Source organism: Thyridium curvatum (assembly GCF_004353045.1).
Source record: "Thyridium curvatum strain D216 chromosome Unknown NODE_68_length_238363_cov_78.500886, whole genome shotgun sequence".
NCBI lineage: Eukaryota > Fungi > Ascomycota > Sordariomycetes > Thyridiales > Thyridiaceae > Thyridium > Thyridium curvatum.
Window position 1 is genome coordinate 36,909 of NW_022156823.1, and position 25,197 is coordinate 62,105.

At 54.8% G+C, this 25,197-nt stretch overlaps 10 protein-coding genes across 10 annotated transcripts; 3 read left to right on the forward strand and 7 right to left on the reverse strand.

Moving 5' to 3' along the window:
• Positions 1–25: 25 nt before the first annotated feature.
• On the reverse strand, positions 26–899 carry E0L32_009389 (uncharacterized protein; the record flags this gene model as incomplete). Its single annotated transcript, XM_031144349.1, has 3 exons — positions 26–155; positions 221–788; positions 857–899. The coding sequence occupies 3 exons, from the start codon at positions 897–899 to the stop codon at positions 26–28; spliced, it is 741 nt and encodes a 246-aa protein (XP_030991056.1).
• A 592-nt stretch (positions 900–1,491) lies between these two features.
• E0L32_009390 (uncharacterized protein) lies at positions 1,492–2,633 on the reverse strand (the record flags this gene model as incomplete). Its single annotated transcript, XM_031144350.1, has 5 exons — positions 1,492–1,998; positions 2,069–2,362; positions 2,420–2,454; positions 2,534–2,570; positions 2,616–2,633. 5 exons carry the CDS (start codon positions 2,631–2,633, stop codon positions 1,492–1,494), a joined length of 891 nt encoding a protein of 296 aa, XP_030991057.1.
• Positions 2,634–4,415: 1,782 nt separating this feature from the next.
• On the forward strand, positions 4,416–7,092 carry E0L32_009391 (uncharacterized protein; the record flags this gene model as incomplete). Its single annotated transcript, XM_031144351.1, has 2 exons — positions 4,416–6,224; positions 6,301–7,092. The coding sequence occupies 2 exons, from the start codon at positions 4,416–4,418 to the stop codon at positions 7,090–7,092; spliced, it is 2,601 nt and encodes an 866-aa protein (XP_030991058.1).
• A 693-nt stretch (positions 7,093–7,785) lies between these two features.
• Positions 7,786–8,999, reverse strand: E0L32_009392 (uncharacterized protein; the record flags this gene model as incomplete). Its single annotated transcript, XM_031144352.1, has 4 exons — positions 7,786–7,952; positions 8,017–8,078; positions 8,133–8,686; positions 8,745–8,999. 4 exons carry the CDS (start codon positions 8,997–8,999, stop codon positions 7,786–7,788), a joined length of 1,038 nt encoding a protein of 345 aa, XP_030991059.1.
• Positions 9,000–10,434: 1,435 nt separating this feature from the next.
• On the forward strand, positions 10,435–10,847 carry E0L32_009393 (uncharacterized protein; the record flags this gene model as incomplete). The annotated part of the gene is made up of 2 exons (XM_031144353.1): positions 10,435–10,702; positions 10,768–10,847. The coding sequence occupies 2 exons, from the start codon at positions 10,435–10,437 to the stop codon at positions 10,845–10,847; spliced, it is 348 nt and encodes a 115-aa protein (XP_030991060.1).
• A 2,485-nt stretch (positions 10,848–13,332) lies between these two features.
• On the reverse strand, positions 13,333–15,408 carry E0L32_009394 (uncharacterized protein; the record flags this gene model as incomplete). The annotated part of the gene is made up of 5 exons (XM_031144354.1): positions 13,333–14,104; positions 14,170–14,356; positions 14,420–14,782; positions 14,845–15,133; positions 15,208–15,408. The coding sequence occupies 5 exons, from the start codon at positions 15,406–15,408 to the stop codon at positions 13,333–13,335; spliced, it is 1,812 nt and encodes a 603-aa protein (XP_030991061.1).
• Positions 15,409–17,061: 1,653 nt separating this feature from the next.
• Positions 17,062–18,669, reverse strand: E0L32_009395 (uncharacterized protein; the record flags this gene model as incomplete). Its single annotated transcript, XM_031144356.1, has 1 exon — positions 17,062–18,669. The coding sequence occupies one exon, from the start codon at positions 18,667–18,669 to the stop codon at positions 17,062–17,064; it is 1,608 nt and encodes a 535-aa protein (XP_030991062.1).
• A 2,587-nt stretch (positions 18,670–21,256) lies between these two features.
• Positions 21,257–22,509, forward strand: E0L32_009396 (uncharacterized protein; the record flags this gene model as incomplete). Its single annotated transcript, XM_031144357.1, has 2 exons — positions 21,257–21,303; positions 21,435–22,509. The coding sequence occupies 2 exons, from the start codon at positions 21,257–21,259 to the stop codon at positions 22,507–22,509; spliced, it is 1,122 nt and encodes a 373-aa protein (XP_030991063.1).
• A 185-nt stretch (positions 22,510–22,694) lies between these two features.
• E0L32_009397 (uncharacterized protein) lies at positions 22,695–23,005 on the reverse strand (the record flags this gene model as incomplete). Its single annotated transcript, XM_031144358.1, has 2 exons — positions 22,695–22,814; positions 22,883–23,005. 2 exons carry the CDS (start codon positions 23,003–23,005, stop codon positions 22,695–22,697), a joined length of 243 nt encoding a protein of 80 aa, XP_030991064.1.
• A 663-nt stretch (positions 23,006–23,668) lies between these two features.
• E0L32_009398 (uncharacterized protein) lies at positions 23,669–25,012 on the reverse strand (the record flags this gene model as incomplete). Its single annotated transcript, XM_031144359.1, has 2 exons — positions 23,669–24,278; positions 24,378–25,012. The coding sequence occupies 2 exons, from the start codon at positions 25,010–25,012 to the stop codon at positions 23,669–23,671; spliced, it is 1,245 nt and encodes a 414-aa protein (XP_030991065.1).
• Between the last annotated feature and the right edge of the window lie 185 nt (positions 25,013–25,197).

The window sequence follows — 25,197 nt, forward strand, 5'->3', positions numbered from 1 at the left end:
TACTTTACACACAAGACATATTTCATTATTTCGACGGAGAGTACTTGATTATGCCATCCGCCATCGCAGGCAGGCTATCAGCGATGACCTCCATATCGCCGTAGATCTCGAGACAAGGCTCCTGCTCCCACATAGAAGCCCAAGCCCCCTTGAAACTACAACGACGAGTTAGTTCAGAGAAGAGGCTGCACAACGACCCAAAAGGAAAGAAAAAGCCTACCCGCAATTCCTCGCGCCAGCGGAATCCCACATGTGCGCGGCGGCGAACCAGAGGTCGATAGGCTGATCGCTCTTGGGGAACTTGTCGACAATGTGCTGATAGGACTGGGGCGACGGCTTGCCTATGCCGATGGTATCGCACGAAACGAAATGCTCAGACGGAAAATCCACGCCGCCTGCGGCGAGATATCCGCCCACCCTCTCGGTATCTCCCGCCGTCAGCGCCCAGACGGTGTAGCCCGCCTCGCGCAGCTTGGAGAAGCACTCCTTCAGGCCCTCGCGCGGCTTGAGCGTGCGGTATGAGGCCAGCAGGAATTCGCGGTCCTCGTCGGTCGCGAATTTCCTCGGCTCGGCGATGCCCGCCTGGTGCAAAGTCCGGTAGAATATCGCGCGGAAGATGTCGAAGAACTTAGTGTACTTGCCGGCGAGCGTGAGGTAGGTGTACTCCTTCTCGCCGGCCTCCATCCAGGCGTAGCCAAAGATGCGACTGCCGATGCTCTGCTGCCTGAAGCGCTCGCCTAGCCGGGCCTCCAGGGCGTCGAAGAAAGCTTCGTAGGATACGCAGGTTCCTGTCGAGATTCTGGATAAGCCGCACAATTCGGATTGGGGTACAGTTGGGGACCAGCCACGATCATACCTACGACGTCAAAGACGACATGCTTGTTTTGTGATACCGCCATTCTGACTGTTTGATGCGCACGAATACCCTGCTATACACTGCACTTGGCACAAGAACACGACAGCTCCAGGCGTATTTTACTGGCCGAATGCTTCGTTATCAATCCGAGATGATATCATTGAATGCCGGCACCTAAGGCGCCAGGTCCCGTTGGCGGTGGATCTCCGACTCGGCTGCGGGGAAAGCGTTATCGGAGAAGACCGCTCCACTGGCCACAGTTTGCGTCAATCTCCGAGAATCGGGATGATCAAAGGACGCAGAGCGGGCTTGACCTCTGTAACGGGGAGGATGAGGAAAAGGGGGTCCTCGGATGTCGGGAATCTGCCTCGTGGCCAATTGTCGCCAGCATGATTTCAACATACCCCGGATGAGTGGCAAAAAGCGACAGTATTAACTCTGTAGCGGAAGATGGTGTCTGGTTATCAGCCTGAAGAAACCATCTTACTCCAGTGGTGATTCAAGCACATCAAAATACAATAATGCAGTGTTGACTCTATCAGAATGGATAAGCATTATCGCCATGTACTGACTTTCTATCATCTATCTTGAAATTCTTCTAGATGCGCAACTGTATCCAAGGACTGCGTCCCAACTCAAGCACCCAATCTGAGCAGAGAGTCAGCAGTATCCCCTATGCACTCCTGCAACGTCCGGAAGTTGATTCCGAGGATTTCCCGGGCCCTTGAATTGTCGTAACCGTAGACATCTGCAGGGAAGTCGTCGATGGGCTCACGAGGCAGTCGCTCCTCGAGTTCGGGGTGTGCCTTGCGAATGGCATCCACTATGGCCTTGTTTGAACAGTGACCTGAGGTAATGAAGAAACGCTTCCCAGCCGCATCGGGAGCCTCGAGTGCCTTCACATGCGCCTGGGCAAGATCCCGCACGTCTGCGAACAGGAATGTTCCTGTGGGCGGCAGCTGAGGCCCTGCAACCTTCCCCTGAATGAAGTCTCGGATCCGCGTGTTGGATGTATTGAGGGTGTCAAGGCTGGCAAGATGGTGCGCCACGGGTCCATACACGAGTGGCGGGCATACTGTGACGAGCTCAAAACCTGGTTGCTGTTCTTGTACGAAATCCCAGGCGGCTCTTTCTGCCAATGCCTATATCAGGGATTGGTGTCCTGTCAGTTCTGCGCAGCCTGTACGTTGGGTGAGCGAGCAGATATCTCACCTTACTCCCGCGATATGCGTTGGAGGGGTCTGACGCAGCTTCTGCCCATGTGATCGGATTCCACGACGACTCGTCGTAAACCTTGGGAGGAGACGCGGTGTTGACAATGGCTGCAAATGAGGACGTGATGACGACACGCTTCACCTTGGGTGCGTGGGCTTTGATCGAGCCCAGGATACCAACTGTGCCTCGGATAGCCGGGTCTAAGACGTCTTTTACCGGGTCCTTGACTACGCCTGGAAATGGGGACGCAGTATGAATGACAAAGTCGAAGGCAGGTTCGGATTGTACTGCCTTGGGATTGTGTCCAGTCAGTTGGCTTTCAGGATTGCTAAGGAGAAGTCGACTTACATTGTCAAAAGCGCCTTCCTTGGCAATGTCTTCAACTACAACGTATGACAGTCTCTCTTGTGAGATACCTTTATGCGCCGCAAGGACCTGATCGCCTTTTTCTTTCGATCTTACGGTTGTTACAACACGGTAGCTGGGTGGTCGGATATGTCTGTTAGTTGGTGTCGTTGTACTTTCCTTGAGAAGCGTGACTTACTTGTGTTCTAACAAACATTTCAGTATATGAGTGGCGGCGAAGCCATTTCCACCTATTTCGCCTTAGGTTAGTATCAAATAGAATGGATCAATACATTGCTTTGCACGTAGATGTTTACCAACCTGTCAACAGGACCTTGCTCATCTCTCGTTCCCTTCGCTTTACAGGATATCTATGCAGGGTTCAACAAAAGGACGCAAGATGACAGACTATACTGGCAAAGCGGCAAGGAGATAATGCAGAGCAACAGTCAAAACATACTTTAAGATGGTACCCATGTAGTTAGCCGGGCAAAGTAATCCCGTGATCAGCCGAGAACCCGATCTCCAGAATGGTTATCTTGGGGTGGAAGGGCTACTGCTAGTCTAAATCGCTATATCGAGGTGGTCAGTCCCCATCAAGTCCACCTCCGCACCCACACTCCACCAGCCCCTGCACTTCTCTTCATCACTTCTATCACTGAACATTATTGCCGCTCGTAGCCCAGCGCCACCCCGCATTTCCAGAATCTTGGCCATCCCATCAAAAGAGGTTCAATGACCAGCATAATTATGGACCCGGCATTGGAGCCGGGATGGAACCCCCTTCAGATAAGCTGCACCGGGCCGGTCGTGCAGCCACCGCACCAGTGACTAACCACTCGGAACAAAGCTTCCAGACTGATAAAGTTAATGCAAAGGGTGATATCGCGTAATGCCATCCCATGTCGATAATCCGGGGTAGTGACCCTTGGTCTGGACTCACCCGCAGAAGACGCGCGTGCTTACTGTCAAAGGAAGCACGCGACGGTATGCTTATCATCACCGCCGTACGCCGAAGCATGGTCCTGATATCAGAATCGGCAGGATGCCGGTTCCACAGATACATCTACACTTCATTCCCTTTTCCAGATCTGATAACCATAAAAGAGAGACTCTTGGAGGATAGATTTGCGGATGAGCTTCCTTTGTCTGGGATGCCTCAACGCCTTAAGGCTGATAGGGCCAAAAGATGAGACGCAGGCTGTCGAACTTGATAAGAGGTTACTAGAAGCCATGCTAAGTGAACCTCCGCCGCTCCATCACTTTGGGATACCACTGGGTGACATACTTTTTCTAAGCTCTGTTGCCCATCTAGCCTGTCCCTTGACTATTCCCAGACAACAGAATACCACTCTCATCTAGAGAGATCAGCTTTCCTAAAGTTGAAAGTTGGAAAGGCTGAATTAGTCATCCCAGCAAGGAAGATCAACAGCAAACCACATAACTCTTTAAGTGAGTGCACCAGGTGCCAACCCAGCACATCCGAGGCGGTGTATCTCATTCTGCCGGTCGTATTGTTGTGACCGCCTTAAGGGAGTACTTGTAGCCCCTGTGCCCCTGAATCATCCCTTATTCGGAATCTGGTCTGGCCTCACCTACGAAGGTAAGCGCTTATCCAAGTTAGGACGAGTTAGGAGTTCCACCCTTGAATATTATGCACCAGATTGGGTGGTCCCTGAAGAAATTTACTGGATACGAAGTGCTAATAGTTATGTTCCGTACAAACGCACGCGTAAGCGCTTTAATGCGGCTGTGTGGTGGTGGCTTTGCGAGTGCTGAGATACGAGCTAGTCCTGGTAGCAATGTTGACAAAGCTCGATTGGGAAGCAGAGTCTCTTCTTCAAGTTACTCCCTCACAAAGATTCGACCATTGGCATCAGAAGAAAGGTCGAACCTAATGAGGTAAAGTAGGCGGGACATGCGACGGATACGACAAGGGGCGCACACACGCGGCATTCCTATCAGTGTGAACAACTGACTTGTCACTCCTCTTGGCCAAATGCTGCTCACAACCACGGCTGCCTCTGCTGTACGGCTCTTCGTTGTCTTTCTGGCCTCGCCAGCAGCTGGCGCATTTCTCCAGTGGTCGCTGTGCGACGACAGTCATGGCAGCGGGATCATTCCTTTCTATCTGAATGCGTGGCTCGAAAGCCCCGGCGAGAATGCCCCGACATCGCGGCTGGCGATCAGCCTGGTCCGGCACCAGAGCGGTATCACCTGCCGCGACACTCCGGCTTCGGCTGCCGTCGACAACGGCGCCTGGCCCGAGGCGACGGTACAGCTCGACTGGACCGCGTTGAGCGGACACGAGACCTTCTCGCACACGACCAGAGCACGGCTCGACTGCGACGACTTCATTGGCGACCACAGACCCGTCTGGTTGCCCTTGAATTCGAGCCGCGTGAGCATGACGCTCCTCGCAGGCGACGACATTGGCGAGCTCCCCGCGTTGTCGACCATTCGACTGCAAGCGCACCTGAACACGACCGTCTTTGACGACGCGACATGCATCTCGTCGCTGCTGACGCCTGCCATCTCGCCGGGTCTGCGCTACGGGCCTCTATCCGTCTTCATTTTCGTCTTCCTCGTCTCAGTCTTGCGGAGCGTGGCCGCGGCATCAGAGCCGCAACCCGAGCACAAAAGCGAAGTCTCGGTCAGCAACATGCCTGTCGCTGCGCCTGCCCTCCTTCCTCTGACCGCCAACTGCCTACACTTCCTGCAATTCATCTTCCTGACGGGCGGTCTGAGCCTGGCCTTTCCAGGCTTCTACCCTGCCGTAGTAGGGCAACTCAACTGGTTCGCCCTCTTCGCCAACCTGGCCCTCCCCCTCAAAAGTTTCTACGGTCTACCGGCTTCTTTCCCGCCAAGGATGGTGACCACGTATCCCGGCGTGAGCGACGGCCTCTACGAGGTCAACGGCACCTACGGCGGCTACCCGGGCTTCGAGGTCATATCCCAGATAGTCGGCTCGCCCATGACGTGCGACACATGGCTGCTGATGGTGCTCCTCACAGCGTGCATCGCCACAGCCCTCGGCTTGTTCCTGTGGTTGCTCGAGACCGTGAGGCCACGGAACGTCTTGGGGCTGCCGTTGTTGGCTCCCGGTGCCGGCACCGGTAAACGCGCGCTTGCTGTGCGCGTCGGGAACGGTGTCCTCAGACTGGTCCTGTCATACATCATTCTGCCGCTCATCGCACTGTCGACCTACCAGTTGACCTTTTCTGAGAGCCTAGGTGCGGCTCACATGGCGCTAGCCATTGTGGTCCTCCTCATTATCATCGTGGCCTTCATCTGGCTCGCGGTGCGCGTGCCTGCGGCCACTCTAGGTGCGATGGTCTTCCATCGGAGGCACCGATACCAGCGCGTCTGGGGAGACGAAGCAGCTGGCGGCGGCGAGTATGCCGAGGAGAGGGCGCAGGCCCGGCGCGATGATATCTTCGTCATGACCCTGTTTGTGCTCGACATGATCCGGGGCCTGACCATTGGCGGACTCCAGCAGTGGGGTGTGGTGCAGCTCGCTGTTCTCATGGCCTGCGAGGTCTTTATGCTGATGGCTGTTCGGATCTTGAGACCCTTTCCGCCGACATCGAGCAGCTTCGCGGTTATCCCGCTCCGGCTGATCATCCTGGCGTGTTTTGTGCCCTCCACCTTCCGCCCGTCCAAGCTGCTCAACGTGAAGAGCATTGCTTGTTATGCGGCGCTGTTGCTATACGCCGTGGGGCTGATTGGGCTGTTCTTCATACCGTCTTGTTGGCATTTGTACCGGCTTATCCGTGAGAGATTGCGTCTGTTGACAGGCAAGGACGTGGTAAGGGTGGGTGATGCTGTTTCCAATCGCTCTTTGCTAGTAAGCCACCGTATTACTAACACAGCTTGTCTATCAGGATGCACCCGTGATCGGCCTACGCCAACTTCAGCGTCGCGACGCATCCGCTTCGCCGCCATCCCACGACTATCATTCCATGCTCCGCACGTCACCACCGCTTGACGGGAAATACTCTCTTTCGCGTGACTACGAGCCTAGCGGCAACATATGGGATCCTCGTCACGATGCGTGGCCAACTCGGAGACTCGACCGATCTCACGACTCACAGACCTCTCGCTTCTACCGCTCCCCGAGATCCCCTACGCCCGCAGCCCCCGGCGAGGCGTCCCGCTTCTTCAACAACTCTGCCCTCGGCTCCAGGGCGTCATCCCGCTCCCCTTTTACGCCGTCAGCGTCGCCGCCAGCCAGCTCGGATGGGTCCGTAGACTCCGGATCGGCGTCTGCCTTGTCCGACGTGGACCTGCGAAACTCATCGACTTGGGCCGGCAAAGACGGCGCAAGGTCTGTTGTGTCTGTGGCGAGCGAGGCCGACAGCACGATGCCCCTCGGCCCGAGGTGGAACGACTACTCCTTCCGGGAAGCAGACCTGTTTTACACCGCGCCGCCACCCCGCGGGACACCAAGCACCGAATCGTCACCGCCGGCTTCAGTGCCGTCGTCCTCCAAGGCGCAGCAGAAGATGCCTTGGGAATGGAATCTAGTTAAGGGGTGGAGCTTGACGGGAAGGAAATCAACTCCGCCGGCGGAGAAGGGGTTCTCCGTTGTGCGGCCCAACAGGGCTCCGCATCCGCAGCACGGCCTGGCGCCTGCTGCGAGACCTGGTGCAGTGGAAGAAGATACCCAATCGTAGTGGTGGCTCAAGTAGGTGTGTATAGCAGATCTTTTCTTTAAGCGCATGAAATACAATATACAATGGTTAGAGAAGAGCACATGGTAAGCTCATTACACACCGCATCAGAGAACCACAGGAAGTACTGGCTTGTACTTTGAGAAAGGTTTCTGGCCATGTCGAGAATGGTTCTGACCACGGAAGACTGCATCACAGCCACTGTAGTATGTACTCAACAATACCGTAGGCTGCATGGGCCCATATCTATACGGACACGGCCATCTCATCTTCCCAAATGCATTTTTATTCGCACACTGTTTTGGATCGCAAACCCGTCCTCCTGAAAAAGCAAGTTGCGCCCAGACCGACCAACAATGAGAGTAAGCCCCAACACCCACACAAAGCAGATAACCAAACCCTGTCCATGTCCATCGTCATCACTTCATAGTAACTCCTCAGAATCCATGCATTGGGGCTAGTACCCTCTCTGATATCATACAGAACAAAAAACCAGAAGAAATTGTCGCTCCCAAGGAAATATGATAGACCATGTTACGCCGTTTCCCAAAAATCATTTGTGAGGTTCGTCGTCGTGCTGAAAAAGAGTGGAAGGGGGGGGAATGAGACATCGAGCCCCGTATGAATGCATGATAATGCGTAGTGTGGCAGAGATCCACGACCAGGAGGTATATTGTGCACTGAGAGGTGCTGGCCTTAAACCTGACCCGCCTGGGACGGCTTCTGTTCCATATAATGAGAGACGTTGTCCGTGGTGGACTTGTTGGGGTCGCGGAGTAGCGCTCGCAGGATCGGGATGGAAGCGGCAATGATGGTGATGGCGCCTTCGGCGATGCCCCAAATCACCAGGTCGATCGTGTCCGCTGCAACAAACACAAGATTAGTACGAGTGGATTCAGAATCATAGCTCGGGTAGAGATTACTTACCTGGATCCGGACTCCGGAGGCTTTCGACCTTTGTGGCTTTGATGAGAGACGCTGCACCAGCACTGCGAAGGTCATATGAGCGGGAGGTCATTCGGGCGTTCGCAGAAGCTACTCACAACACGCCCATGCTCATGGCAACCATGACACCGATCTTTTCCTTCCTGCTCATCACGAGACCACCTATGATCTTCCAGGGCAGAAGCGCCAGTACCACGTCCATGGTTCCCGACCAAACTTGAGCGGGACTCAAATCAGTAAATAGTAACATAATGTCATGGGGAACAGAACAGCACTCACTAGTCGTCAGCATGAAATAGCCAACCATGATCCCGGGAGCCCAACAGGTTCCCTCGACCCGATAATCATACGTCTTCTCAACCGGCATGCAGTGGATCCACTGGAAAAGCGCGCTACTACCCATGACGATGGTGAGAGACATGATGATGAACCAGATAAGTCGTCTGATCCAGCCGCTCGAGATCCGCAGAACGGTCATGGCGAAGGACGTCTTGCTCCAGAGGGCGGCGAGGATGGAGAAGAAGCCGGCTGTCTGTCCAAATAGGGGGAGGCGAATCAACTCTTCCTGCTTGAAGTCCCAGAGATGCTTGCCGTAGCCCAGGCTCACAGAGGCTGATGTGAACGCAGATGCAGCAGCCAGGGTTATCTTATCCTTCGATGTTAGGAATCAAACCATCTGTGGAGGGTCAGGCTGACGGTGATAAACTCACCCAAGCTAGTATCAAAACATAGTCGTCCCACCAGTAACCGCGCTGACGCAAGGCCTTGCAGTAGATCCTCAGAACAAGGAAGCCAAAGGATGTGCCCGTCAAGGCCCAGATGACGAGGTTGATCTGAGGCCCCAGGTCATCATGAGAGCCATCACTAACGATGACGCTCCCATCACTAAGAAGGATAACCGATGGTCCACTAGTATGATTCCGAGCCAAGATGGTAGCAACTGTGCTAGACGTGACAGCATCCATGCTCGTTCGACCTGACCGGGAGGGCTGAGTTCGATGCTGGCAATAGGAAAAGAGCAACAGATAAAAGAGCGAATAACCAACACACGACTGAAAGGATGCTCTACTGGTGACCAGCCATCTGAGCTGACGTCTTGCTTTGCAACGGTTGTAAAAGAATGAAGGAGAGCCTGGGCGGAGAGAAAGAAAGACTCGAAGTGAGAGGACAGAAAAAGTGGAAATATTCTCACGATAGAAACGACCAGGCAAACGGTATAAATCCGAAAGAGACGGGTGTCCCGTCTCGAGCGCCGGAGCACCACGAGTCTCTCGGACCATGTCCGACCATGTCTCGACCTGGAGTGGCAAGACTTGCCAACGGTGCCAAGGGGAGGTAAGAAACGAGTAAGAACCCTGATGCATGTGTCGATCTGGCACAAGCGAGGACTGTTCCCCAGGTTCTTCAACTATTGGCCCCTCTTGATGTCACCTTGGAGCCAGCAGGAAGCCTCTTTCATCCGTTCTTGGCCGTAACACCTGCCCCATGGAGAAATCATGGGACGAGACCTGCGCTGCAGGAGGGCCGCGTTCGACTGGAAGAAGAGACCCATGAGAGCAATGGTGTGACTCTGTGCACAAGGCTGACCCGGGGTTCTGGCCGGAGCGGCACACGTCCGGCATGTGTGAGAGGGGACGCATTGCGGAGAGGGCGGCGATCAGTGCCGATGCGTCTCAGGCTGCTGCATCTTCCCCAGGTTTCGGTCTGAAGAAGACAAATTTGATCTGAAGTGGCAACGCACCAGAGGTCCTAGTAGCACACATGAGTACAGATATTTGGAAGGACGTTATTACCGGTCGTTGAAGGTCATGTCCCACCGTCAGATCCTTGTTTGATGAGCGGGAGGAGCACACAGATTAGAGGGACTCTCATGATGTGTGTCTCGGGTCTAGGAAGAAGGCTGCACCCCGCACCGGGTACAAGAAAAGATTATCCGGACGAAAGGATCAAGCACCCAGGCAAGAAGGACAACATCTTTGTTATTTTGTAATACAAGACGGGAATGGATTTTGGTGTTCAACACACATCCATTCTGGAGGGTATTCCACCCCCAGGCTTTCATTTTAGCGGGTGTAGACAAGGAGTCAGCACTGAAGCTCGACAAAGACCTCACTGAATTTGGGGTCAACTGCACTAAAATGTGCTGAGGGCAGCCCTGGAGCTTTCCACCATAGATCGATCCATGTTATCGAATGGTCTAGATCCATTTGGATACCTTCAATCAATTGATTCAACTGGCCCCACCAAGATTAGATAACGAAAAAAAGTTGACTTCAGCACCAAGTCGACAAGTCGCCCCGCGATCTTTTCGCAGATCGCCTTTCCACATTGCCCGCCGACTGAGTAGACGCACGTCTGCCTCCACAAGCCGAACAAGTACTTCACTGTACAGACTCCATCATGCCGTCCGTCAAGAACCCCAACGGGCCCTCCAAGAACCGCCTCGCCGCCCGCCGCGCCTCAGTCAAGAAGGATCGTCAAAAGAAGTCCGCCGCCGGCAAGTCGACCATCACAAAGGCGCAGACCAAGCGCGGCGCTCGCCCAGGCATTCTTCCTACCAGCGGTCCCGGAAGGGCGCTCAGCGCCAAGAAGCAGAAGAAGTTGCAGCGGCAAATAGGGTATGCCCTGAAGCGCAAGACGGAAGCCGACGGCGAGGTTGAGATGAAGGGTAGGTGGCAGCAGCCAGGACGCCTCCTCGAGGAACCGGTACTGACATATGCGCTTCTGCTACAGATGCCACTGAATCAAAGGACGGAAAGAAGGGTGTGACTACAGCAGAAGAGAAAATGGAGGTGGATGACGACATTTCCTGAATCGCCGTCACCGAATGAGCCACGAAGGCTCTGCCGACAATTATGACGAAGAGACGAACCCACACACCGTGCCAAGTTCGTATCACCTGTGATCGACGGACCGTCGTTTTAAAATTCAAATAATGCGATTGGTTGAGCAGGGAACACGGACTTGCCCAATGTACAGTTTGAGCATTGGACACGCCTGTTGCATCGCCGCGAGTTGACTGTCTCATCGCATTTCCACGACTTGGGACGAGGGACCGGTCGACTGGCCACCCGAGCTACAAAGCAATAGAAATTACAAGCAGAGCGCAATACTGCACTGCCTAGAATAGGTGTCAATTCTACGGCCCATCCTAGTGCCTGGGCCATTCATACTCTAAACTGCTGCAATCGTACATGACAAACACCCTCGACTGAGATTCGACTGACCAACTCATCTGCATGATCCCCCGGCTTAGCACTGGCTGGCAACATGCCCGTGACATTTCAAATAACCGTCCAGGTTGTCAATCATGGTATCTGTTCGCAGGTCAGCAACACACTGAAACAAAGGCCTGGGACGCTTTGAGAGTGTCGTCTACACACTGATGTCAAATATCGCCGTGGGCCAGCTGGGCTTTGGCGCACCGGCACCAGGGTCGCAATTACAGTGCAAAAGGGTTGGCCCGGACATCAGCACACCATCGTTCGACTTGGCATTCGAGCAGTTTACTACACACCTGTATCAGTTCTGCTGCTGCACACCACATATTCGCTACCACCAGAATCGACTTACTGCATTGATCACCAATGTGAGGCCTATCACATCACACCCAAACAGTCAGTGGCCAATTTTCCTTTGCATACGTTTGGGGGGGCTTCTGTTCAAGCAGAGAACCTACCCTTTGCCGCTGGGATCGTCTTGGATGGCCCCATACGTGTTCTTGAGGCACATATTGAGGTCCAGCTTCGAGCACCGCTTCCCTCCCACCAGGGTCTTGCATGTCGCCGTGACAACGGTACCCGAAATCACGATCGAGTCCGTGTCGCATGAGGCCGAGAAGTTGTCCGCGAGTGCGGGCGTGGCAGTAGCCAACACCGCCGCAACGATTAGACCTGGCGCAGGGAGTCTCATCATGTGTCTTTGCTCATGCAGTGGCACTGGTACTGAAGGATGATTGGAGGAGGTCTGTTGATCGTTTCCCAGAACATCATCACCTTCGCAGAATGGACCGAACGGCAGGCGGAGATATATGTTCGGGCTTTCTCAGTAGCAATTCTCGACGTCGCTATCCAGAAAGCCACCCTACCCAGGTTTCTTCTTCTTTGTGAGAGATAGCGTCGCAATGAGACTAGAGAAAATGGGGGGCTTGGCCGTTCGACAGAATCTGGACGCGGCGGCGACAGCCACATCACTAGCACCACCACCACCACCTCCTCCTCCTTCTCAGAACCGAGAACCAGACTTGCCACGAGGCGACCGTCCTCCGTCCTGTCCGCGCACCCAGTCTGGAAGTTGGAATCAGACCAACGTCACACTGCTACCTTCGCTGTGGTTCAGTGGCCGATTTAGCCTCAATCTCTGTCCCCCGTGCTGCTACTAAAAATGGATTTAAGCTCGCCATCGCTTATGAGCGTACATGAGGGAGAGCACCAGCCGGCTAAATTGGAACCCGTGGGCATCCAGGGTCAACCAGGAATTTCTATGATGACACACTGGGAGGACCGATATATTAATGCGCCATGGGTCGGTGCAACCACTGAGCGGGCAAGACGACAGTCTCGCTCGGGCCCTTGACCAGGGCTGGGCAATGTATTTGCAATTTATCCTCTGGGCCTGGACTCTGCGTAGCGGGGAACCACCCTGAGAGGTGGAAGTGATCAGACGAGCAACCCCCCTTTTCGTTTCAGTGTCCGGGTGGTTTCTTACCTTTTACCCAATTACGACAGACGGCACCAGCTTCCGGGGACCGGGTTCAGCTCGAAAGAACATCCTCCGCTCCGGCCGGAGTTGCGCGTTCTTGGCGGTCCATATGTAGCACTCCAACCGTATGACAAGCCCAATATCAACTACTTTCCCACGTGTTTCACAACTGCCGAGTCATACTGGCTGGCTGACTTGCTGTACGAGGTCCGCGTGATGGGGTTAATTAAATGAAAACTCGACTCTGAGTGCATTGCTGGGAAGGCAATCCAGGAACCCGGTTAACCAGCCCGAAAATCTGGAACGTATGCGGTTCTTAGATTGCCCTGTTGGGAGACTCTGTGCCACTATTTGACAGCTTTAAGGCAACTTGCCTCTTTTGTGAGCAGGTGACTATGCCCTGAGTTCAAGTCTGTTTATTTGTTGCGATGACTGCCGTCGGAACTCCTAGGTAGCTATCAACTCTACTACCAAAGAAGTCGTTCTAAATTGCATTTTCCTTTAACTTTCAATGTTGAGAGATGAGACTCACAGCACCAAGACTCGAGCAACACTACGAGGGCGGGCCTGTCACCATGATTATCAAGAATCTCTTCTTCAGGCTCCTTGCTTCTCCACATGGACCGCCTCTGACTCGAGACGCTTCTCATCGCTCTTGGAGTGAAGCTCTTTGGCCACGATATGATCAGACTTGGGATCCACGTCCTCGCAAAACAACACAGCGATCAAACCCAAGCCAGTGAATGCGATGCTCGTCAAGAAGCAGGTCTTGTAGGCCTGGGCGCTCGCCGTCTGGTACGCGTCCATCCCGATAGCCATGATCGACGGGGTCAGTCCAGGGACCTTGTCTGCAGGTAATAGCCCCTGGAAGGCCTCGAGAAGCAGAGGGACCGAGGTCTGCGGTAGACCGGCCTTCACCACTGCAGCCGGGACCAGGGCGGGAATCGTCGTCTTGAGGCGGTTGGTCAGGACGGTGCTGTAGATCGTCGTGGCTAAGGCACCCCCGAAAGCGCGCCCGGAGGCTGACAGTCCGATAGCAGTGCCGATATCGTTCTGATCCTCAATGGCGATGCCGGCCAGAACCTGAACAATACTCTCGACAAGTCCAAGGGAAAAGCAGCAAAGAGCTAGTAGTGTAACCGTTGTCCCCTTATTATGCTGCGTGCCCACAGAGACTGTCCCTCCAAATACGGTAGCCAGTATCATACAACCAATCAAGAAGAACCTAAGCCGGCGTCGAATAAAGGAAGCGACTAGGAGGCCGACGAGATCGCCAAAGGCGAACATCCCCGAGGCCGCTAGGTTCATCCAGCCATTTGTAGATGGTGAGGATGGGTAGAGTGTTGCAGCCTCTTGTGGCCAGAAGATACTACAAAGGAAGATCGATCATGATTAGATAAGTAGCAACTTGAGCTATGAGGGGGCAGGTATTACCTAAAGCCGTAGTAGCCCATAGCAACAACACTCACTGACAGGACAGCAGCGTTGTAACCTCGTCTTCGAAACAACTTCATGGGGATATATGGTTCATTCGGTTTGGCCAAAAGCTCGTAGAGCCAAAATAGAATTAGCAAGACGCCCCCAATAGTCAAAGTGCATATAATATGCGCACTGCCCCAGTCTGTTGCAAGGTTAGAAGGACCAGATCTTGGAATGTATAGGGCAAAAGGGCGGCTGTACGTACCATAGAGAGTGCCTCCCCAGCTTAATCCTAGGATGAGCAGCGTTATACCGCCTGAAAACAAGACAAAACCAACATAGTCAAAACCAAGTACCAGCTCCTTTGCAGAATGGCCATGTTGTAGCATGACAAACGTGGGTGGATGATAGAATAAAAACCAGCAAGTACATCCCACACCGTTAAGAAGAATCATGATGTAGAAGATCCACCTCCAGCCTAAATTTTGGACGATGACAGGGCCAAGCTTGGCACCGAAGATGTTGAATGGCGTTCCAATCAGATACACTAGACCGGACACAAGAAAGCGCCACCGAATTGGCACCAACTCCCCGACAACGAAGAAGTACGAGGCCTGGGAGGCAGTAGCTAAGAGTCATAGCGAGTCAGGGCCAAGGACTCTTGATCAAGTAGACAGCGCGATCACTTACCGAAGCCAATCATGGTCATCCCGCCAATCATGATAGGGACAGTACTGGCTCTTGAGCATACGATATTGCCAACGACAGCCAACAGGGAGCCACCGACGAAGAACCATCGACGGCCGAATATGTCGGTTATGCGTCCAACGAGGGTGCATCCAAGGCCCATCATGAGGTTATAGACAATAGCAACCCAGGTAATATTTGCACTGGGTCCAATATCGGCGTTGATAAGATTGAGATTTGGTGCGATCATAGCGAATGCACTAACTCCGCAGGTAAGGCCAAGTGCAGCCGCCTTGAGTAGAGGGACTCAGTAAGATTTAACCCTCACGGACAGACTGTTGGTCTAGAATGGGGGAAAGCCCTTACAAAGAAGGTGCCCAGGATTAAGGGGCTGTAGAAGTAGCCCTTGGGCAATGTGACCTCGTCGATCGGCTGAATACCATGCTCCAGGTACATTGCGGTACTTGGCGCTGGCGGAGTGCCATCGTCGATATGCTCGGAGGAGGGAGCGCCTGCTTCGTGGCGTTTTGCATCTTCATTGCTTTCGCTTCTTTGAGCCGTATCCATGGTGGAGTTGCTGTGGAGGGATAATATCGCCCAAGACAAACAATGGCAGAGAGATGATATCACACAGAGACTCAGAACACCTCTCATTCAGCTGGAGCCGGATGTTGTATCGCAGGCCTCAAGCCTATATATATATTTCACAACCAGTCCATTAAACTCGACTGCGCTCCTCCCCGGATTCCTCTGTCTTGTATTTCCTTCATATCTACCCCACGTTTTCCCCATATCTTTCTTCCCCATGGGCAGCTCCAGCTTTCCCGGACCTCTCGGACCTCTCTATCAAAGATCTGATTCATTCCTATTGGATGGGAGAGAGCTAAAAGGATCGTGTGTGGAGGAGCTAAGTGGAGGGCGTCATGCTGGCGGGGAGTGTCATGATGAGTCTCAGTCTAGATCACCGCTCTGTGAAGGAGGGGATCATGGCTTCCGAGGTACGTTCGGCATCAAATGGAGACCAGATTCAAAGGATAGGTCCCTGATTACAACCGCTGCTTCACTAGTGCCATATCAACAGCAAGAGGAACGTTGGTTAGTCGGGCTCCGTGTCAATCGGAGAATCGCGGAGCTTACAACTCCCGGCTTGGGGCTGAACCTTAAACCTTTCTTGGAGGCAGGCTGCAATTCTACAGCATGCGCATCACGACGCTTGCTCGACGATCACCCTATACTAGTGCTAGTCTCGACACTGGGTTAAATCAAGGCCCCAAAGTGATGAATTGAGGCTCGAGTGTCGCCTCAATGAGCACTCGTGCTATTTCTGACGGTCTTGATTCATGATTCCGATATGGCCTCTTAGATTTAACCTGATTATTTTGAGGGATGGGTGCACGTCCCCGTATTAACGGCGTCAACTCGAGACGCTGGGGTTGGAGTCGTTAGGGAGCAGGTAGAAGACCATAATCCTCGGCGAGTGCATCCTGAGAGTTCTGACAGAGACAAGTTGATCCATAAACATTGTGCTTTGTATCAGTGTTGACATTCCGCCCCTTGGTTTCACGCATTGTTGATTCTTGTGTATCCGTCAACGGATTTCACTAATAAAGCAATATCGCTAGATCACAATTCCGCTTATGTACTCAGAGCTATCCATCTATCAATCAACCCTTCCCTCAGGCACTCGGAAGTCTTTTGCTGTAATGGAGCCGCTGGTCACATCATGGGAGGCTGTAATGTCTTAAAGCTCAAGATGCAGACAGTAGCTATGGTGTTTAGGCATGTTACGTGTACAAAGCGCTCTAAACGCTGCGTCAAAAAGACCTGGCCCGACCGAAGCTTGGCTTCAGTCAGGCCTACAGAGCCCTAAGTACCGTAACAGAGAATCTATACTGGCCGTAACAGCTGTTGAGGAGATCACTAATACTGTCACTGGATTTTCAGTGCTAGCATCTCTTAGACAGTGCCACCTGTTAGGGCCCTAACAGCAGTATAAATGTTACATAATGAACATGATGGCTTTCTCATTAAAAATGATGCTGGCATAGTGCCCCAGCATCATGCCCGGTAGTGGGAGATAATAACTGGGAATCATCTGACTGAGGCAAATTCAGGCCTTGGGTCTCTGCGCTACTTCATGTTTTGTTTGGTCTCCATTGACGACCCCCAAGTCCCAGCCTACTGCATCACTGGGGGCAGCCCCCACTCCCCAGACTATTCTTAGACAGATTTGAGCTCCTGCACTTGGGCGACTGTCTCGTTTACTTTTTCCTTGGCCAGCGAGGCTTTGCGTGGGTTTCGTGCCTTGAAAATCTCATTCAGCTCCTCCAGCGTGTGCCCTTTGGTCTCCACCATGAGGAAGTAGTAGTAGATCACCATGAAGAAGCACGTCCCAAGGTAGACAAAGTACGTCTTCCATGCGATCTTGCCGAGGGCGACGGGGAGGGCGAACTGGTTGACGAGGCCCGCGGCATTGCCCGCCATGTTCTGGAGGGCCATCCCCTTGGCGCGCTGCTCGAAGGACAGGACTTCGGCAGGATATAGCGCCTGCAAGGGGGTGTAGGCGGCCGAGAAGACTATGCCGATGAAGAAGACGAAGGCGATCGAAGCCTGGGCCGCCGACGTGTTCTTGGAGGTGTAGTACGCTCCTGTGCCCCCGAGCATGCCTGCCCACAGCAGGGTGAGGACGGCACAGCAAGAGATCAGCATCTTTCGTCTGCCGAACCGGTCCATGCAGCTGGCCCCGGTGCACGCTGCGACACCGCTCGTGATGGTGATGCCGAGGTTGATGTTCAGCACGGTGGTCGCATCCTTGATTCCTGTCGTAGAGAGCATAGCCGGCAGGAAGTACGTCACGCCGGCCTGGCCCGACCACTGGCTGAAGACCGACACGGCGACGGCACATAGAATGGCGCGGTACGCCGCGGGACGGGAGTTGAAGAGCGCGCGGTAGTCCCACCAGCGCTTGTCAGCACCGTCGAGCTCGAGCTCTTCTTCGAATTCGCGCAGCTGTAGCTGAACATAGAGCGAGTCCGGGTTGTCGTTGCCATGGTATTTGGTGAGGTACTCCTGGCATTTAGCCTTCTGGCCGTGAACGTACAGCCATCGCGGAGATTCGGGAACGAACGGGCAGCCGATGAGCAGCAGGGCCGGGAGGACCATCTGAATCCACGTAGGGATCAGCCACGAGGCGTTGGTGGTGTAGTGGACGCACCCGCGCAAAGTCGCAGCTGCAAGAACCGAGCCGAGATAGTAGCAGCAGTTGTAGAGACCCGTGAGGACGCCGCGGTTGACCGGATGAGAGAACTCAACCACATAGGACGGACATGCCACGTGGGCGACGCTACCGCCAAAGCCGATAAAGAAGCGGCCAGCGAGGTATTGTGGAAGCTGGTGTGATGTGCCCTGGATGATAACGCCCATGACAACGAACACACAGCCGATCATCATGCCCACGCGACGGCCCCAGTTGTCGGTGCAAGGCCCGACGAACGGAAGAGCACAGACCGAACCAATGGCGTACATGGATGAGATCAGGCCTGTCTTGACTCCAACAATATCAGCAGCAAATTGGCGCTGAAAGGCAGGCATCGCCAAGAGATTGCCCATAAGAGCTCCATCAAGACCACTCATGGTCGATCCAAGGAAGATGAAACCGCATATGAGATACAGTTGAATCATGCGCTTGCTGAACTTCTCAACGGGCTCCAGTTGGGTGACCACTTCAAGAGCATCAGCGGCACTCTCATTTCGTAGGATGTCAACCGCCCCTCCGATGGGTTGCTCGACATGACCGGAGTCCGGATCCTGTTTGCTCTCTGAAGCCATTGTCACGTTGGCGGTGTTTAGAAGAACCACAGCTAGAAATATGACGATGCAAAGGGGCTGAGGTGCAAACATTGCCAATATTCAAGGCCAAGGGCATCCTCGTGAGAGTTATATTTGTGGCCTTGTATGTTCTAGCGAGGTGCTATCCATGCTCGGACTTTCACGGCACCTTCCGCAAGGGGAACCATACGCCTTCAAGTCACTTCAATCTAGAAGAAGTACCAACCATCCCGCACAACAACTAGAGGACTCCTCCAATGGTAGCGATCTACATCCCCGCCAGCTTTGTTGCAAGGCCGCATCCGTGGCATTTCCGCATGGCGGATATCCCCATGGGGTGTGGGGTTCTGGGGGATTTGGAGGACGCCCGCAGGCTTCATGCGGGATGCATGCGGGCTGCGCGTGGGATGCAAGCTTAGATCAGACAAGCTTTCTACTAGTCCATCGTAAAGCTCCTATCTAGGGACCAATGCGATCTAGTGTTTCGTTTCATGGAGCTTGATGGATGATTGATCATGGATCCTGAGGCTGGACTGGACGTTGTTCGCGTACCTTGGCCCCTGACCGTGGTTGCATATTTACCAAGGGCGTCACGCCACGGACAGGGTTGCCGTATGCCAGCGAGGTGTTATCTTTCTACCAAGCTACTGCTTGCCGTCTCCGAAGCTCGCTCAATCTAGACAGCTTTGGTAAATACATCCCCGCCACGAGCTGGTGTGTAGTTTGGGTGGTGCGCAAACTCGACGGAGTTGAGAAAAGCTCAACCAACCAAGCAATTTGTAGCAGATTAAGTTTGCCTGAGTGCGATACGTTCCTCAATGTGCGAACTGAGGAGAGCATGAAGGCTGCCGCCCCCTTCTTTAGCATTGGTGTCCTTAAAAACGAGTTTAAGTGTGAGGTAACAGCCACCCGTCACAACAGCACGAAAGGTGTTACAGCTCGGAAAAGCACGCTGGATCAAGCCTTGAGTGGATCGTGTTCCCTCACAATACTGAGAAGGGAGATACGGCCATGGCTTTGGGGCGGATACTGTGCCGCACGTGTTGGGTTTTGTTGGCCTCGAAGGCTCTCCTGACAGCGACTGTGCCGCACTTCAAGTGGGTTCCCAAAGGTCTCTTTGGGGCTTTCCATCTTCAAGCTGCTGGCCACCAGAACGAACTGACTAGGCCACAAGATAGCACTTGATCGACTCATCTCGTCTTGCAACATCTCCATAGCAGCTTCCACACCAATGCATTACCGAGAAAACGAGATTACAAACGGACACCGGAACTTGCCATGCCGCTGGGTGTCAGGGCTTTTCAGTTCACCAACGGAAGTCGAAGAAGTGGCCCGAATGTGTAAGACGGTGTGGGATCAAGGATTTAAGCAAAATTGCAGAACGATTCTTAGACCTCTAAAAGATTACGATGCATTTCCACTTCGCTGGTCACGGGCTTGAGCGACAATCCAAACCCTGCAGAGAGCACGCTCATTGTCAATGAGGCAGATGGGATACGATTGTCCTAGTTGCTAGACATTGATCTTCACAAACGCAAACCATTCCTGACTTTCTTTCGCGAACGAACCGGGTCAGGTACAAGGAATTTCACGACGGGGGCCTGCATATCCCTGCAGCTATCATGCAGAATTCTAAAATATCACAGACTCTTCAGTCAATGATGAATTGGTGCGTTCTCAACGAATTGTGTGTCGAGGCAGCAACCGAGACATTCAGATACATGCAAGAAAAAGTATAAGCCACAAATCAGCCAGCGAGAGCTTGCACCACACATGGAGGACGCCTCGATAACTTGGTGTCTTCAAAACAATGGGAAGAAGAAGTGTTCACAGAGCGAGAGAACTAAGAAACCAACTCTTCAGACACGATGACCTAATGACAATCGACCACCTGAGAAACCTCTACCTTGGGAGCGTTAAATTCACTATGGAATGCATTATGGCATTATGTAAGTAGCCATTGGTATTGAGCTATTGCATCTTATATCTTACTTGTACTTGAGTCAGTGCTAAAGGTTGCTTAGTGATGATTAACAACAAGCCGCTCGCCAACTGTTTCTCAATCGCTTATCGACATAGCTCGCATCTTTCGTCCCGGCAATCATCAGTCCCTTCACCAACTGCCACACGGCTGGGGCCGTAGTCTTGGCTCATTATCGCCACTCCACTTGAGTCTCGGCATTCTCACCGAGCGGCGAACGGCGGCGGACGCTAGTTGCGGTGGCGGAGATGCCGCATTGGTAGTTGGTCGATTCCACATGCCTCGATCGGTCACACTTCGGCACCTTTGGAGGGGCAGCGAGAGCTAGAGGTCCCGTCTCGAACCCCGCCATGAACCACGCTGGATCATTGCTTAGGAAGCCTGAGTAAAACTTGGACCTTTGCTTAGGAAGCTTGAGTAAACTTTTAGTATTGTTCAGGAAGCAGGAGAGAATTCTGAACAAACATAAAACTCCTGTTGCTTGAAATAGACCAGCCGAGAGAGTCGAAGAGGAAGAACTGAACAAGTGAAGAACATCCACCACCCATTACCTCCAAGCAGACTGAAGACCGACATCACCTCGCGAACAACCCTTCTACGATCAAGATGGCGAACGCAGACAAGGTGTTCAACGTGGGCATCGTCGGCTACGGGTAAGCAGGCCCAATTGCTCAGTCCCAGCGACAGCATCTTTCACGATGCTGTCCCCCCTCCTCCCGCTGCACATCACTCCCCCGCATCTTCGCGATAAACGTCACTAACCAACCGATCCCACACAAAACAGCCTCTCGGCCAAGGTCTTCCACATCCCCTTCATCGCCCTGACCAAGAACCTCAAGCTGCACACCATCGTCCAGCGGCACCCGACCGACGCCTCGTCCGCGCCCCGCGACCACCCGGACGTCAAGCACCGCGCCGCCCTCGAGCCCATGCTCGCCGACCCGGAGGTCGACCTCGTCGTGCTCTGCGTCCCGCCCAACACCCACTTCGACTTCACCAGGAAGGCCCTCGAGGCCGGCAAGCACGTCCTCGTCGAGAAGCCGTTCGTGCCCACCGCCGCCGAGGCCGAGGAGCTCGGCCGCCTGGCCGCGCGGCGCAACCGGCTGGTCTGCGTGTACCAGAACCGGCGGTGGGACGCCGACTTCCTGACGGTGCAGAAGCTGCTGCGCGAGGGCGCGCTGGGCCGCGTGTACGAGTTCGAGACGCACTTTGACCGGTACCGCGCCGACAAGCCGACGACGTGGAAGGGCACGCTGGGGATGGACCAGGCCAACAGCGCGCTGTACGACCTCGGCTCCCACCTGCTCGACCAGGTCTACACGCTCTTCGGCCTGCCGTCCGCCGTCTCGGCGCACTTTGCCGACCAGCGCGAGGGCCGCCTGGTGCGGGGCTCGGGCCCGGCCGACGACGAGCCGGACTCGTTCAACGCCGTGCTGTCCTACGAGGCGCGGGGCCTGCTCGCGCACGTGCGCGTCGGCGTCATGAGCGTCGAGAAGCGGCAGCCGCGCTTCTGGGTCCGCGGCACCAAGGGCACGTACCGCAAGGCCGGGCTCGACCCGCAGGAGGACCAGCTGCGGCGCGGCATGGCGCTGCCGGACCCGGCGTTCGGCAAGGAGGACGCCGCGTGGGACGGCACGCTGTGCGCGCTGCAGGCGGACGGCTCCGTGCGGGAGGAGCCCTGCCCCAACGCCGAGCCGCTGCAGACGTACGTCAGGTTCTACGAGCTGCTCGGCGAGGCGCTGGCGAGCGGGGACGAGGAGAAGATCCCCGTGCGGGTGTCCCAGGCGGCGGACGTGCTGCGGATCATTGAGGCGGTGCGCAAGGCTGCTGGGGAGGGCACTGTGGTGAGGCTCTCGTAGATGGGGGGGGGGGTTGAGATGATGAAAAGGGACGTGTGATCGAAGGGAATCGCAGAAGAATAATGTTAATTAAAATCTAAAGTGCAATAGGGATCCATTTCTTCCTCCCAAACCAGACAAAACGAACACAAAAATGCAGTTATCATCCCACGGTCGTTGACTCTCTGTCTACCCTAAGCGGGGGGCTATTCTACAGTGTCCGACTCATCTTCCGGAGTTGGCGGCGCAGGGGAGGGCGGTGATGGCCGCTCTTTTCCCGTGGCGGGGACATGGGCTGTCCCGTGTTTGCCGATGGAGCCGGTGGCCTTGGTTGTCCGGGAGTGTTAGTGCCGTGATACGGGAACGAGATGAAGAAATGAAAGGGTGGACATACGATGTCGACCTTTCCGGTCTCGCTCTCGAAGCCAGCGGGCTGATCTTTGGCGCACTGGGCGGCCGAGGCTGTGGTGGAGTTGGCGTACTGCCTGAGGAAGTATGGGAGCGCTGATTCTCTCATCTTGTAGATTTCTGGCGGGATACAGGAGAGCGCCGTGCCTTAATACAAGAAGTCTACCTATTTAGCTATGGCATTTGCTTCCTCGAGTACGGCGATGGTAAAGCTGTCATCGATGTGGCCTCAAGCCCTTGATGACGCTGTGGCTTTCCGCCAAGAGCCATTGTGCTGTTGGTACAGGGGGTGGCTCAAAGGATTGTTTGTAAGACCCGGGATCCGGGCGGGGGTATGCGATGATTACTGGCAGCATGAGTTACATCGGGGCATGTGTAGACACGAGGCTGCCGGAGCAACTCCTCCATTGCCACGAGCGCATGTAATCGACATCCAGCAACGCGGGGCGCCTCGTGGGCGGGCTAGAAGCAAGCTTTATTAGCTGCCGGTTCGACTACCGAGCAGCTCAGAGAGCGCACTGCCCTAATCCGGCCTAGTTCGTGTCAATGATGGACTTCAGGCGTCTTTTGGGATTAAATGGAAACAGAACACTTCTCGGTAGCCAGCCCGTGCACACGCATGCGAACGAAACACAAACCATACGCCACTCCATATTGTACAGCTCAGATAGCTCCTATGAACACAAGTCGAGCCCCGGAAAATAATCGTACATCGCCACACACACACACACACACACTCTCTCTCTCTCTCTCTCTCTCACTCTGTCTCCATCTAACGCATCATCAACACCATCCCCTCCTTGATCATCTTGAGCTCCTTCGGCCCGAGCGGGTCCTTGCCCCCAAACGACGCGGCCTTCCTCTCCTTGCTGCTCCACGTCGTGATGTCGAGCCGGTCCCCGCCGACCCTGACGCAGCCGCCGCGCCCGGGCAGCGGCAGGCCGTCGTACTCCTTGACGTACTCCCTCCACGCGGCCTTCCAGCTCCAGGGGTCCGCGCCCGGGGCCGGCAGCCCGGCCCCGGCGTCGCACTTCCCGGCCAGCGCGCCGAGCCTGCCGAGGCGCCCGTCGTCGTCGCCGCCGCCCAGCTTGATCCCGTGCTTTTTCGCGTAGGCGGCGACGTGGTCGTCGAAGCGCGCCTCGTTGTAGCTGAAGCCCTTGGCGCCGCCCTTCTTGGTCTTGTCGCCGCGGTCCTCGAGCACGTCGTACTTGTCGCTACGCATCTCGTGCGCGACGCCGATGTACGCGGCCATTACCGGCGCGATGTTGCGCACCTCCGAGGTCGGGGAGAGCTTGTCCTCGCGCTCGAGGCGGGCGAGCATGGTGAGGAACATGCGGCCGATGAGGCAGAGCGTGGTACGGGCGAGTTCGCCGTCCTCGACCCTGTTTTCCGAGGAAGACACGCCACAGGTCAGCGAAAAACGAAAGAATAAAATGGGTGATGGTGAAATGCCGCCCACTTCTTCTCCGGAGAAAACTCACAAGATGAAATCCCTGCCCTGGCTGAGGTTGAGAAACAGGACCATGGCCTCGCAGACGACCCACTGCTCCCAGGTGCCGTGCTCGACCTCCTCGGCCTCGTTGAAGTCGATCATGAGGTTCTGCAGCACCTCGACGACGCCGTAGGCCATGTGGTCGTTGAAGGTGTACATGCCAAAGTTGTCCGGGTCCCGCAGCGCCGCCATGGTGACCTGGCCGTAAAACTTCTGCTTGCCGGCGTCGGTGACGAGCCACGGGTGGCCCGGGTGCTTGTCGGGCGCGTCCTTGCACACGCAGACCTTGGTGCCGCAGCCGTTGGGATCCACCTCTTCGTCCTCGTCGTCGTCGTCGTCTTCGTCTTCGTCGTCCTCATCATCGCTGCCGCGCTGCTTCTTGTTGCCGAAGCGCTCCGGGCAGGAGCACTGGTAGGTGTAGGCCTTGGACTTGTCCTTGGTGACGGTGTGGTAGGAGCTGGCGGCATTCTTGGAGACCGAGACGGCGGCCCAGCGGGCGCTTGTGGGGATGTCGGCGTCGTCGTCGGAGCCGGTGGCGGTCTTCTTGGTCGAGGACGACTTGGCACGCTTGCTAGGGCCGTTGCCTCCGGCGGCGGCGGCGGCGGCTTGTCTTTTGGGAGGCATGGTGGAGTGAGCAGTGCGTGGTCAATTAGAGTGAAGATGAATTTGTGGATATCGATTGAGTAAACTAGTTCCTTGTATAGGCGAGTTTGACCTGATTGTCAAGATGTTGGAGGTTCTGAGGAATGCACCCCGTTGTGATCTGTCTTGTGGTGTTATCTAGGCTCCTGGGCTTCTTTCCAAAAGGG